The sequence below is a fragment of the Lates calcarifer genome, linkage group LG11, assembly GCF_001640805.2.
Source record: "Lates calcarifer isolate ASB-BC8 linkage group LG11, TLL_Latcal_v3, whole genome shotgun sequence".
NCBI classification, from domain to species: Eukaryota; Metazoa; Chordata; class Actinopteri; family Centropomidae; genus Lates; species Lates calcarifer.
In genome coordinates this window covers 13,628,216-13,640,364 of record NC_066843.1, presented here as the reverse complement: position 1 = coordinate 13,640,364, position 12,149 = coordinate 13,628,216, and the positions used below count along the sequence as shown (strand labels likewise).

Genomic DNA, 12,149 nt, shown 5'->3' with positions numbered 1-12,149 from the left:
TCTTTTGCTGTACAACTTGAAATTGGTCACAAAACATTTTTGTTTTCCTTTACAGGTGTGAATTGTGAACAGTTGACACAGCCAGCCTCTGTGACTGTGCAGCCAGGTCAACTTCTGACCATCACCTGTCAGGTCTCTTATTCTGTTAGCAGCTACTTCACAGCTTGGATCAGACAGCCTGCAGGGAAAGGACTGCAAAGATTCACTAAACAAGTTCAGTATCAACACAGACTCTTCCAGCGACACAGTGACTCTCAATGGACAGAATGTGCAGCCTGAAGACACTGCTGTGTATTACTGTGCCAAAGATGCACACAACAACACAAACCATCTGTAGACCTGAACAAAAACCCCTCAGTGCCTGAACACTTGTAACACGAAGCCACCAGAGGACCGTGGCTGATGCTTAGACTTAGACTAGACTTTATTGATCCCTTGGGATGACTCCCTCAGGGAAAACAAGTAATGCTGTGGCACTCGGACGGAAAATAGTTGGACATTTTAAACATTCCGCCTTAGCCTACTCCTGCCTTGAAGATATTCTGTTTGTTAAAAAAAGATGCAGTTGAATGCTAAAATGTGAATAACAGTACTTTAACAGTACTTCTGTTTGAGTTAAATGTGTGACAGTGCCATATATAATGGAATGTTCAAATGTCAGTCACAGCAATTTCTTACAGCCAGAGAATGAAACAATATCTGATGAAAATAAAACACGTTTTCAAGTAAATGTACGAAGTGTAATGGCATTAATAAGTACTCGTATCAGTACTCGGTATCGGCAAGTACTCAGATCCAAGTATCTGTATCGTATCGGTTTGGAAAAAAGTGGTATTGGAGCATCCCTAATTGTATGAACATATATATGTGTGTGTATACAATTTGGAATTGTCCATTTAACTTATTTAAAAAATGAATGTATTGAATTGTTTTTTGAGACGGTAAATTAGTGTTAATGGGAAATACAGATATTTAAACTTAGCATGTCTTTATATTTTCTGTGTAATTCTGGACTATTATATGTTGGTTCTTTTACAACAGTTTATTTTATTTTATTTTATTATTTATTTATCTATTTATTTTTTTACCAGTTTCATTAAATTATGTAATGTGATGCACTTAATTGTACCTTTGTTCAACATTATCCATGTTATATTCTCTGATAAAATTTGTTATTTTCACTGTGCCCCCTGACATTAAGCTATTTATCATTTTGCATAGGCTTTTAATTTTTGTGCCCCTGAAATATTGTTGCCTATATGACCTTACAGTATTTTATGTCTTAAAAAAAGTTTCAAGTAAACCCACTTAGTAACTTTTATTCCTGAAACACATTTGTTTAAACTTACTTTACTTACTTTACTTTTTTCCCCTGCTTTTGGCTATACTGTTGATGGGTAAAATCCTGGACTATTGTTATTACAATATACATGAATCAGCCTAAGGTTTCAGATTAATATATATCTTAATGTGTACAGTATTTTTGTGTAGTCCATGATTGGTGACAATCTCTGAACCTGTTTCTGTTTGTACACATCTAAAATCTGTTAATATGTTTTTACATGAGGATGGATACTTGAATTCACTGACTGAGTCTGTGTCATCTGTTAGTCCTTGCTTAAGATGTTAAACCTTCAAGTATCTTTATCCAATTGATCCCAGATCACAAATACAGTGTGTGCATTTTGGGATTACATCATAAACTGTATATAGATTACATCAGAACAGATTTCCTGTAAATTTCCTATAAACTGGTCAAAATATTTCATAAGTGATGAGTGCAGAATGCAACCCATGTAAATATGTTTGCCCTCCCACCTCTATAACACTATATAAAAATGAACATAGAACAAACAAACAAACAGCAACAGCAATAAGAAAAATTAAAAAACCCAACAACCCACAAAACTATATTTATTTCATAAATGATTAAGTGATGAAAGTAAGATTTATATCCCTGGTAAACCAATAAGAAAGATAATAATAATAATAATAACAATAACAACAACAACAACAACAACAACAATAATAATAATAATATCATTACATATCATTCTGGAAACTTAAAATAAATAAAATAGTCAAAAAACATATTAACTTACTTGTCTCCTTGTTCCTCCTCTAAGAAAGATGCAGGCTTGTTTCAGACTACAGACTACTTGTGTTTGTGAACTCCTTTGTTCTAAAAATAAAATTCACTGTGTTATGTGGTGCTGTATCATTTGATTTCTTTTCTCAGTGCCAGCGCGTGTGTGTGTGTGTGTAAACCGTGATGAGTAGAGGTCTGTGTATGCCAGAGAGGAGGGACGAGGTCTCTTATGGATTATCTCTGCAGCGTTGGTCTAGAAAAGAAAGATGGGTTTAATGCTGCACATATACACAATTTTATACACACAGTTAAAGATTGGGGTTGATTTTAATAGCATTTTTTTCTTATTATTATTTAACATATCTAGATTTCATATATAAATTTTACTATAATAAGAAATGTTATAATACTACATACTGTTCACACACACACATACACACACACACACACACACACACACACACACACACACACACACACATATGTGTTTACTGTTTTCAGTTTGTTGACTCCATCCTTTCACATGGTGCTAGTGAGTAAATGACTGGCAGAATAAAGCTCTCTATCTCTTACTGGTAAATTACACAAAACAGAATAAAATAAAACAGATGGAAATGTGGATACTGAAAAGAGTCCAGTATTAGAAAGACTGCAAATCAAATGCATTAAGTACATAATACGTATAATCAGTTTTTAAAAATGTGTAAAAAGAAGAGCATAGTTATGTTTTGATTAATTTAATAGTAATCTAAATGAATGGATTTGTCAGCATGGTCAATCTCATCATGCAAGTCTGATTATTATTGAATGACTGCAGCAGTTATAATGCATGCTCACGATGAAAATGTACATCATAAGCCTATTACATAACCATATATGCTCTGGCAAAATTAAAGGTCATGCGCAATTTAAGAAGATATTCTCAAATGTACATGCAAGCATCACATTTTGTTTGTTGTATTGCATGAGAAGCCCACAAACACATGTTGTGTGTGACCAGTCTGTTCACACACAACATATTCAGTGAAAATTAATTTCACATGTAGCGAATCTGGTCTATGTGCTGTATATAAACAGGATCGGCATTATCCGACATCGTGAGCAGGATATCAGATAATACCATGAAATCACTTTTCATATCTTTTTACATAACAGCATTGATTCTGTTCATATACATACACCACATACAGACAGATCAAATTCACCACATGCATTTAAAATCACATTTAGCTCTTGATATGTAAGAGAAAAATCTGGAGCTCTGGAGTCCATTCCCTCCACGTTGGCACAGAGGAGGCCTCAGGAAGCCCTCAGTCTTTCCTGCAGGGTACTGGATTTACTTTCAGTTGGCATGGAATGCATTAGATGAGACAGCCTGCAGGAAAATCTTTGGAACTGACGAGGTTTATTTACTTTGATTGAAGTAAAACTGCTTATGCCAGCAGTGTGCAAGGACATACAGAAATCACGAGAGACAATAACAACAGCATGGTGTATCTGACACTGTCCAACCTAAAGCCAGAGGACTCTGCTGTGTATTATTGTGCCAGATGAACAAAATGTTTGAAGTAAATAGTGAGGCTGTGCAAAACCCTCAAATACTTTAGGTTTACCATGACCTACAGGAGGCAGCAGCAGATCAGAAATGAGGTTGTGGTTTGTGTCTTCCTCATTGTTTTGGATTTTAACCAAAATGTGGAGAGGAAATTGTAATTACTAAGTTATGATTCAAAAGCCACCACCTAAACACATAATGAATGAAAAAGCACAAAATAAATATAGTAATTGTTTGAAGACATAAAAATCAGGTCTCAGGAGAGAGACATAACAGAAAAAAATGGGCTCTGTGTATTTTTGGGCAGGCAAAATTAAAGAAGGCCAAGAACATTTCATCTTCAATCCAATTAAAAGGTGGTGTTGGCTTTTTCTGTGTGTTACTGTAGTTTTTGGCCACAACTTAGGGTTACTTACTCTTTTTTCAGACATGCCTGATGAACTTGTTGAGACTGGAACAACAGAGGAAGCATTGTAAAAATGATTTTTAAAAAAAGATATACATTGACTGATATAATTTGAATTTTCAGGTGGAATTTTCAGGATTTTAACAATTGAGTAATTTCAGCAGCTAAGAATCAAAAGCACAAAGTGTTGCAGAAAGTGTGTCCATGGTTGTGAGGGAAACTGAAAAAGCATGAAATTCGGATGATATTTGAACCAAAAAAATTTGCCCCTTCCTTGTAAAATCCTGATGCAAATCTAGATTTTTCAGAGGGTATACTTCTGCCCTCTCTGTCTTCTTGTTTAGCATGAAGCAAGTGTGTTCTCATCTTTAGTCTCAAGAAGATGGACAAACTGTGTATTCTGCTGACAGTGCTCTGTCTGCCCTGTAAGTACCCATCAAAAATGCATGTTTTAATGTTCAGGCATTTATTCCTCTTGCAGTCCCACCACAGGAAGCCCTCAGTCTTTCCTGCAGGGGAACTGGATTTACTTTCAGTCAGCATGGGATGCACTGGATCAGACAGCCTGCAGGAAAAGCTCTGGAATGGATGGGGCTTATTTACTATGATGCAAGTAAAACTGTTTATGCCAGCAGTGAGCAAGGACGTATAGAAATCACCAGAGACAATAGCAACAGCATGGTGAATCTCAGACTGTCCAACCTAAAGCCAGAGGACTCTGCTGTGTATTACTGTGCAAGATACACACACTGGTTAAAGTGAGCAGAGAGGCTGTACAAAAACCTCAAATAATGTGTGACCCACAGGGGGCAGCAGCATATCAGAAATGACAAAGCAGTTAGTCATCACACTTGCAAGTGAACTTCCTCACAGTCTGCAATAAAGAGTTTATATCAGTTGTCAGTTGCAGCAGAAGAAGAGAAACTCCCATCAGATCACCTTCAATGCCAACCATGTTCTCTGTAGCTTTGCTGCTGCTGGATTCTGTGAGTCTCAGTGAGGCAGAGACACTGACAGTATGATCACAGCTCACTGACTGTTCACTGTCATTACACTGATTCAATATTCAACATGTTTTCCTCCACAGGTGTGAAGTGTGAACAGTTGACACAGCCAGCCTCTGTGACTGTGCAGCCAGGTCAACATTTCTTCTTTTGTTGTATAACTTGATAATTTATTAGAAAACTTTTTCCTTACCTTTTCACAGGTGTGAAGTGTGAACAGACTCTTCCAGCAAAACAGTGACTCTAAATGGACACACTACTGCTGACTGCAGTCTTGTGCTTTGGGACTTTTGTACTCTGAGTGGAGCATCAGAGGTCACTCAGAGTGTGACCTCCTACAACAATGTGATGGTTACTGATGCTGGTTAATCACTGATTACTGAATTACTGAGTGATAAATGAATTTTCCAGCCACTGAGCAGAATGTATGAATGAATCTCAACAATATTTGAATAACAGACAGGCAACATGTGTTATGATGAGTTTCTTCATTATGAGAAACGTGATCATGAATATGAAAGACTTTGATAATGAAATATAATAACAATCATCAACATGATGTGTGAGATGTGGTGTGTTTATTGCTTGCATGTTTTATTGCTTTAACAATTATCAGACTTGATTATTTAGTTGTATCTTTTAAGTAACTGGACAGGTAAGAACATGAATCGTATTTCTGATAAACATCAACAGTCTGGCTTCACTACAGGACTTCTGTAATTTCTGTTTAAATTTCTATAGCTTTTGACAGTTAAACACTGACTGAGTCTGAACCAGTGGTTAAAAGACCTGGAGAATCCCACACACTGACCTGTACAACATCTGAATTCACATTCAGTGGCTACTGGATGGGCTGGATCAGACAGGCTCCTGGAAAAGGACTGGAGGGGATTGCTTATATCAATAATACTCAGATGTCTTCCACCTCTACTTATCTGAATGCAGAGAGGATGACAGAGGATGACAGTGGACACACAGTTTAACATGATGGACTATAGGACAGGACTGCTGCTTTTAACTCTCTGCTGGGCAGGTGAAGACTTTCACTGTTATTGAGCTGAATTTATGTTCTACAAGTTACTAACTTATAGCATGCTTATTGTCTCTGGTCTCTGACAGGTGTTGATGGTCAGACTCTGACAGAATCTGAACCAGTGGTTAAAAGGCCTGGAGAATCCCACAGACTGACCTGTACAACATCTGAATTCACATTCAGGGACTACGCTATGAACTGGGTCAGACAAGCTCCTGGAAAAGGACTGGAGTGGATTGCTTATATCAGTGATGGTGGTAGCGACAAATACTACTCTCAGTCAGTCCAAGGCCGGTTTACCATCTCCAGAGACGACAGCAGACAGCAGGTGTATCTGCAGATGAACAGTCTGAAGACTGAAGATTCTGCTGTTTATTATTGTGCTCGAGAGTCACAGTGAGTGCAAACAAGCGCAAACATGATTCAGCACATTTTGAATAGTAAGGTTTGCCTACAAGGTCATTATATTTTGGTGGTGATGGATTAGCAACAAGTTGATTTTCAATTAAGTCACAAAAATGAAGCTCAGAGACTATTTTTTAATATTTTGGTTGTTTGGAATTTAAACTTATTAATAAAGTAATCCAGTGTTCCTGTAAAATTGACATTATCTAAATCGCAACAGCATTTTCAAGGAATGTATTCTTGATCAAGTTCATGGTGATGTTAATAACTGAAAGTACAAATTAATGTGTCTTCTTTATGATTCAGGTTCACTTCCTATTCCAATGAGTTAAAGAACAAAACCCTAATTTCTATGTGTTACTGTGTACCTGGTCACATTCAGACCACCAAAAACCATTCATCAATACACTGTTAGGAAGAAGATGTTATTCAGTGTATTTTAATTTAGCAGTTTGGGACTATTACACTATTACTGTGCCAGAGACACACAACAACACAAACCATCTGTAGACCTGAACAAAAACCCCTCAGTACCTGAACACTTGTAACACGAAGCCACCAGAGGAGGAGCCCTCAGACCACTAATGATTTCACAGCAGTTCACTTTTGGCAATGAAGAAGTTAATAGATGTTTTAACAGTATGTCAATAGAATGTAATTTACACTGAAATAGTGGAAATAATATAACATAGATTCTTAACTCTAACTAAGACATTAACTAGTCATGATTTCTGAAAAATGCCAAATTCACCAAATTCATTAATTTACCCATTCAATGCGATTCAGTGGATTTGTGGTGATGTTAATGACTGAAAGTAGCAAGCTAATGTGTCTTCTTTATGTTTCATTCCACTTCCTATTCCAATGAGTTGGAGGATAAAATCCTAACTTTTTTGTATTACTGTGTACCTGGTCACGTTCAGACCACCAAAAACCTTGTCAAGCAGCCTATACAGAAAACATTAATTAATGAAAAGCATCAAGCATTTTATAACAAAATTCTGTTTCAACAAAAGTCTCAATCATCAATACACTGTTAGGAAGAAGATGTTATTCAGTGTATTTTAATTTAGCAGTTTGGGGCAGAGTGTGTTTGTCTTATAAATCATACATTGTCAGAACAGAAATAAGAAAATGTACTGTTAGAAAATGTCCTGTTTTTGATATGATTCAAGCAAACCAGAACAGCCTTTTTGTTTGTGGGCCACTCCCTCCTCATGACATTCTGATGCAAATCTTCAGTCTGTGCAGTGTACTTCTGTCCTGCTGACTGGTCTTGTGCTTTGTGTGGAGCATCAGAGGTCACATCTCCAGCCTCAGGATGATGAACACATTCACTCTTCTGCTGGTTGCTCTCTCTCTGCTCTGTGAGTTCTCCTGCTTCTTGATGTTTCATCTTTTATCAGACAACATTGACTGATGGTCAGTCAGTGATACCAGAAAACCTCCCAGATGACTGTCTCACTTAGTTCTGTGGTCTCTCTCTCCTTTCATCTCATCAGGTTGTACAGGTCAGAGGATGGAGTCCATTCCTTCCAGTTCAGTGGTGAAAAGGCCTGGGGAGACGCTCAGTCTCTCCTGCAGAGGATCTGGCTTCACATTTACCTGCTGTGGTATGAACTGGATCAGACAACCTGCAGGAAAACCACTGGAATGGATAGGAGTTGGCCACATTCCTGCCAGTAGTAATGCTTACAGTAGCAGTGTGAGAGGACGTGCAGAGATCAGTAGAGATGACAGCAACAGCATGGTGCATCTGAGACTGTCCAACTTAAAGCCAGAGGACTCTGCTGTGTATTACTGTGCCAAACACACACACTGGTTAAAGTGAGCAAAGAGGCTGTACAAAAACCTCAAACAACTTTTCAGAAGAACCTCCAGGGGGCAGTAGCAGACTTAAAATCTGATGCCGTAAACACTGACATAAACGAGAAAGGAACTTTTTAAGCTTCACTCTGTAGACAGTGTGAAGGAAAACCAGTAGATTGGATTTGACATATGTGGGGTGGAGGTGGCTTTTTTTTTTTTTTTTTATCAAACTTGCTCTTAAAAAAACAACTTCAGGACACAGCTGTTTATTACTGTGTCCAGAGTGACACAGTAACCACCACCAACAACATCCTAAATAACCAGAAGCACATTTTGATTGATATTTTTGATCTGTTCACACTTAACATAACATTTTCTAGCACTGCTTACTTGTCGCTCACCTTTTATCTATGATGACTTTGTTTTTCTGTATTTGAATACATGTATTTACTTGCAAGATATTTTTTATCATACAAATAATCAAACCGTGCTACTATTTAAATAATAATGAATAAAACATACATTTGACACATACAGGTTATTAATAATCTTCTTGTTTCAACAATTGATTTTATGAAATTCACCCTGTCGGCTTGGTTTGAGAACGGTATACTGCACGTCATGTCTCCTAATGTTATGTTTTTGTCAAGATTTTGTGTCAGAAGAGAACTGAATACTCTGTGAGGAGGAGTCAATGCAAAACTCAGATGTCTTCCACCTCTACTTATCTGACTGCAGAGAGGATGACAGAGAACAGTGGACACACAGTTTAACATGATGGACTATAGGACAGGACTGCTGCTTTTAACTCTCTGCTGGGCAGGTGAAGACTTTCACTGATCATACATTGATCATTGTTGAGGTGAAGTTGTCTTTAAAAATTTCCAGCATTTAAAAAACACTGATTTTCTTTTCCCTCTTGACAGGTGTTGATGGTCAGACTCTGACAGAATCTGAACCAGTGGTTAAAAGACCTGGAGAATCCCACAGACTGACCTGTACAGCCTCTGGATTCACACTCAGTGGCTACCACATGGACTGGGTCAGACAGGCTCCTGGAAAAGGACTAGAGTGGATTGCTTTTATATACACAAGCAGTTCTTATATCCATTACTCCCAGTCAGTCCAGGGTAGATTCACCATCTCCAGAGATGACTCCAGCAGTAAAGTCTATCTACAGATGAACAGTTTGAAGACTGAGGACACAGCAGTGTATTACTGTGCCAGACACACACAGTGAGAGACAGTTATAGGAGAGTCATACAAAAACTACTTCCTCCATTCAACAGGCTTAAAGGACACAGTGACTTTCTTCACTGTCACCTTTCTTTTAATATTGATTTTGATGAAACTTCTGAGGAGTGATTGATTGAATATTCGAGACCAATTTCATTTAATTTGACTGAATGTTGAATTAAGTTACAACCTATACATCATTAAAGAGAAATTAAATTTATCATGCAAGAAGACAAATTCTTTGCATTTGGCTGCATTTTCAAAAAATCGTATATTATCACTAGTTTTTGACCTTATTCTTTGCCCAGTCACTCAGATACATGACTAACTGCCAGCTGTGACCACTCACCTGTTTTTTGACACTTCATTGCATCAAATAATCACAACATATTAAATCAGATTCTTCATTTAACACTGGAGCAAAACAGCAGATTCCAATTAAATGGTTATAAAACTTAAACTATTGGAAAAAATGAGTAGATTAAACGAATGCAGGAACAGTTTCAAAGGGTTAATTAAGCATGTGATGACACTAAACAGACTCTTCTATTGGCTCCAGTTTCATTTTTATTTTTATCTTTTATTTATTTATTTTTTTTAATTTATTTTTTCTCGTCCGCCTATTTCATTTTATGTTTTTTTATTCTCCTGTCAGGTGTTGATGGTCAGACTCTGACACAATCTGAACCAGTGGTTAAAAGACCTGGAGAATCCCACAGACTGACCTGTACAGGCTCTGGATTCACATTCAGCAGCCAACCTATGGTCTGGGTCAGACAGGCTCCTGGAAAAGGACCAGAGTGGATCGCTTATATTGGCACCTCTAGTTCTCCTATCTATTACTCCCAGTCAGTCCAGGGTAGATTCACCATCTCCAGAGATGACTCCAGCAGTAAAGTCTATCTACAGATGAACAGTTTGAAGACTGAGGACACAGCAGTGTATTACTGTGCCAGAAGGCACAGTTTTTGTATGACTCCAGTGGGTCATACAAAAACTACTTCCTCAATTTAATACCACTGGATTCAGTTAGTTTCTTCACTGTCATGTTTCATGAAATACGAATTGTCATAATTTTTTCTTGTTTCATCTCATTTGAGTGAATGTTGAATTCACTTACAACCCACATTGTTAAAGACAAATAACAGTTGAGTTTTTTTTTATTACAACAAGTTTGTGTTTTTGAGTGGTTTTACTTGAATTTAATGTTTATACATCAAAAATAAAATGTCTGATTCTTCTTTCTAGCAACTCAACTGAATTTCTTTCTCTGGTAAAACTGTAGATTTGTCTTCATGAATGCTTAAAATGAACACTTTGATCATCTGTAACCAACTCAACTGAATACCTAACCCTGACCAAATTCTAAGCCAAATTTAATCTTCAAACAGTTCTCAATTTGTGTCTTGGGTCTGGCATTTGGTTTCAAGCATTTTGGTTTTCTGTTTGTCTGAAGATTCAAAAATCTGCAAACACTGAAATTTCTGCACTGATCTACTGCAAATTTAACTTTTCATTGTACTGACATGATCACATACATACACGCATAATGAAATTAAAATATCATGTGTAAAGCAGCCATGTCTTGACTCTGCAGCTATAACTACAGTGAACAACCTCATCTATTGGCTCCAGTCAGACCAACACTGATGCTTCATATATTTGATTCTATGCAAACTCAGTGACCTTTCTTGTTACTCAGCTATAAAAACTTCACATCAGACTGTCAGTGGAGTTCACAGCACGTCAGTTTCACCATCAACCATGTTTTCTGTAGCTCTGCTGCTGCTGTTGGCAGCTGGATCCTGTGAGTCTCTCTGGATTTGTCAGGGTCAACATTTCTCCTTTTGAAGAAGAAAATTATATTTTATAACAAAGCATTTTCTTCTTTTTACAGATGTGAAGTGTGAACAGTTGACACAGCCAGCCTCTGTGACTGTGCAGCCAGGTCAACGTCTGACCATCACCTGTCAGGTCTCTTATTCTGTTGGTAGCTACTGGACAGGTTGGATCAGACAGTGGAGTGGATTGGAAGCAGACGTGATGGATGGAGCACATACTACAAAGATTCACTAAAGAGCAAATTCAGTATTGACTTAGACTCTTCCAGCAAAACATTGACTCTAAATGGACAGAATGTGCAGCCCGAAGACACTGCTGTGTATTACTGTGCCAGAGACACACAACAACACAAACCATCTGTAGACCTGAACAAAAACCCCTCAGTACCTGAACACTTGTAACACGAAGCCACCAGAGGAGGAGCCCTCAGACCACTAATGATTTCACAGCAGTTCACTTTTGGCAATGAAGAAGTTAATAGATGTTTTAACAGTATGTCAATAGAATGTAACTTACACTGAAATAGTGGAAATAATATAACATAGATTCTTAACTCTAACTAAGACATTAACTAGTCATGATTTCTGAAAAATGCCAAATTCACCAAATTCATTAATTTACCCATTCCAGCCTCAGGATGATGAACACACTCACTCTTCTGCTGGTCGCTCTCTCTCTGCTCTGTGAGTTCTCCTGCTTCTTGATGTTTAATCTTTTATCAGACAACACTGACTGATGGTCAGTCAGTGATACCAGAAAACCTCCCAGAT

The 12,149-nt window shown here is 37.5% G+C and overlaps 1 long non-coding RNA gene and 2 gene segments (V, D, J or C); all 3 read left to right on the top strand.

Annotated features, from left to right (window-relative positions):
* The window catches only part of LOC127143016 (uncharacterized), a 33,528-nt gene that overhangs the window by 19,041 nt on the left and 2,338 nt on the right, over positions 1–12,149 (top strand). The gene's annotated exons all lie outside the window — the stretch shown is intronic.
* LOC108880822 (Ig heavy chain V region 6.96-like) lies at positions 6,016–6,537 on the top strand. The segment is given in 2 exon segments: positions 6,016–6,087; positions 6,174–6,537. Coding segments are annotated over 2 exon segments (363 nt in total).
* On the top strand, positions 9,017–9,559 carry LOC127142997 (immunoglobulin heavy variable 3-21-like). The segment is given in 2 exon segments: positions 9,017–9,124; positions 9,228–9,559. Coding segments are annotated over 2 exon segments (363 nt in total).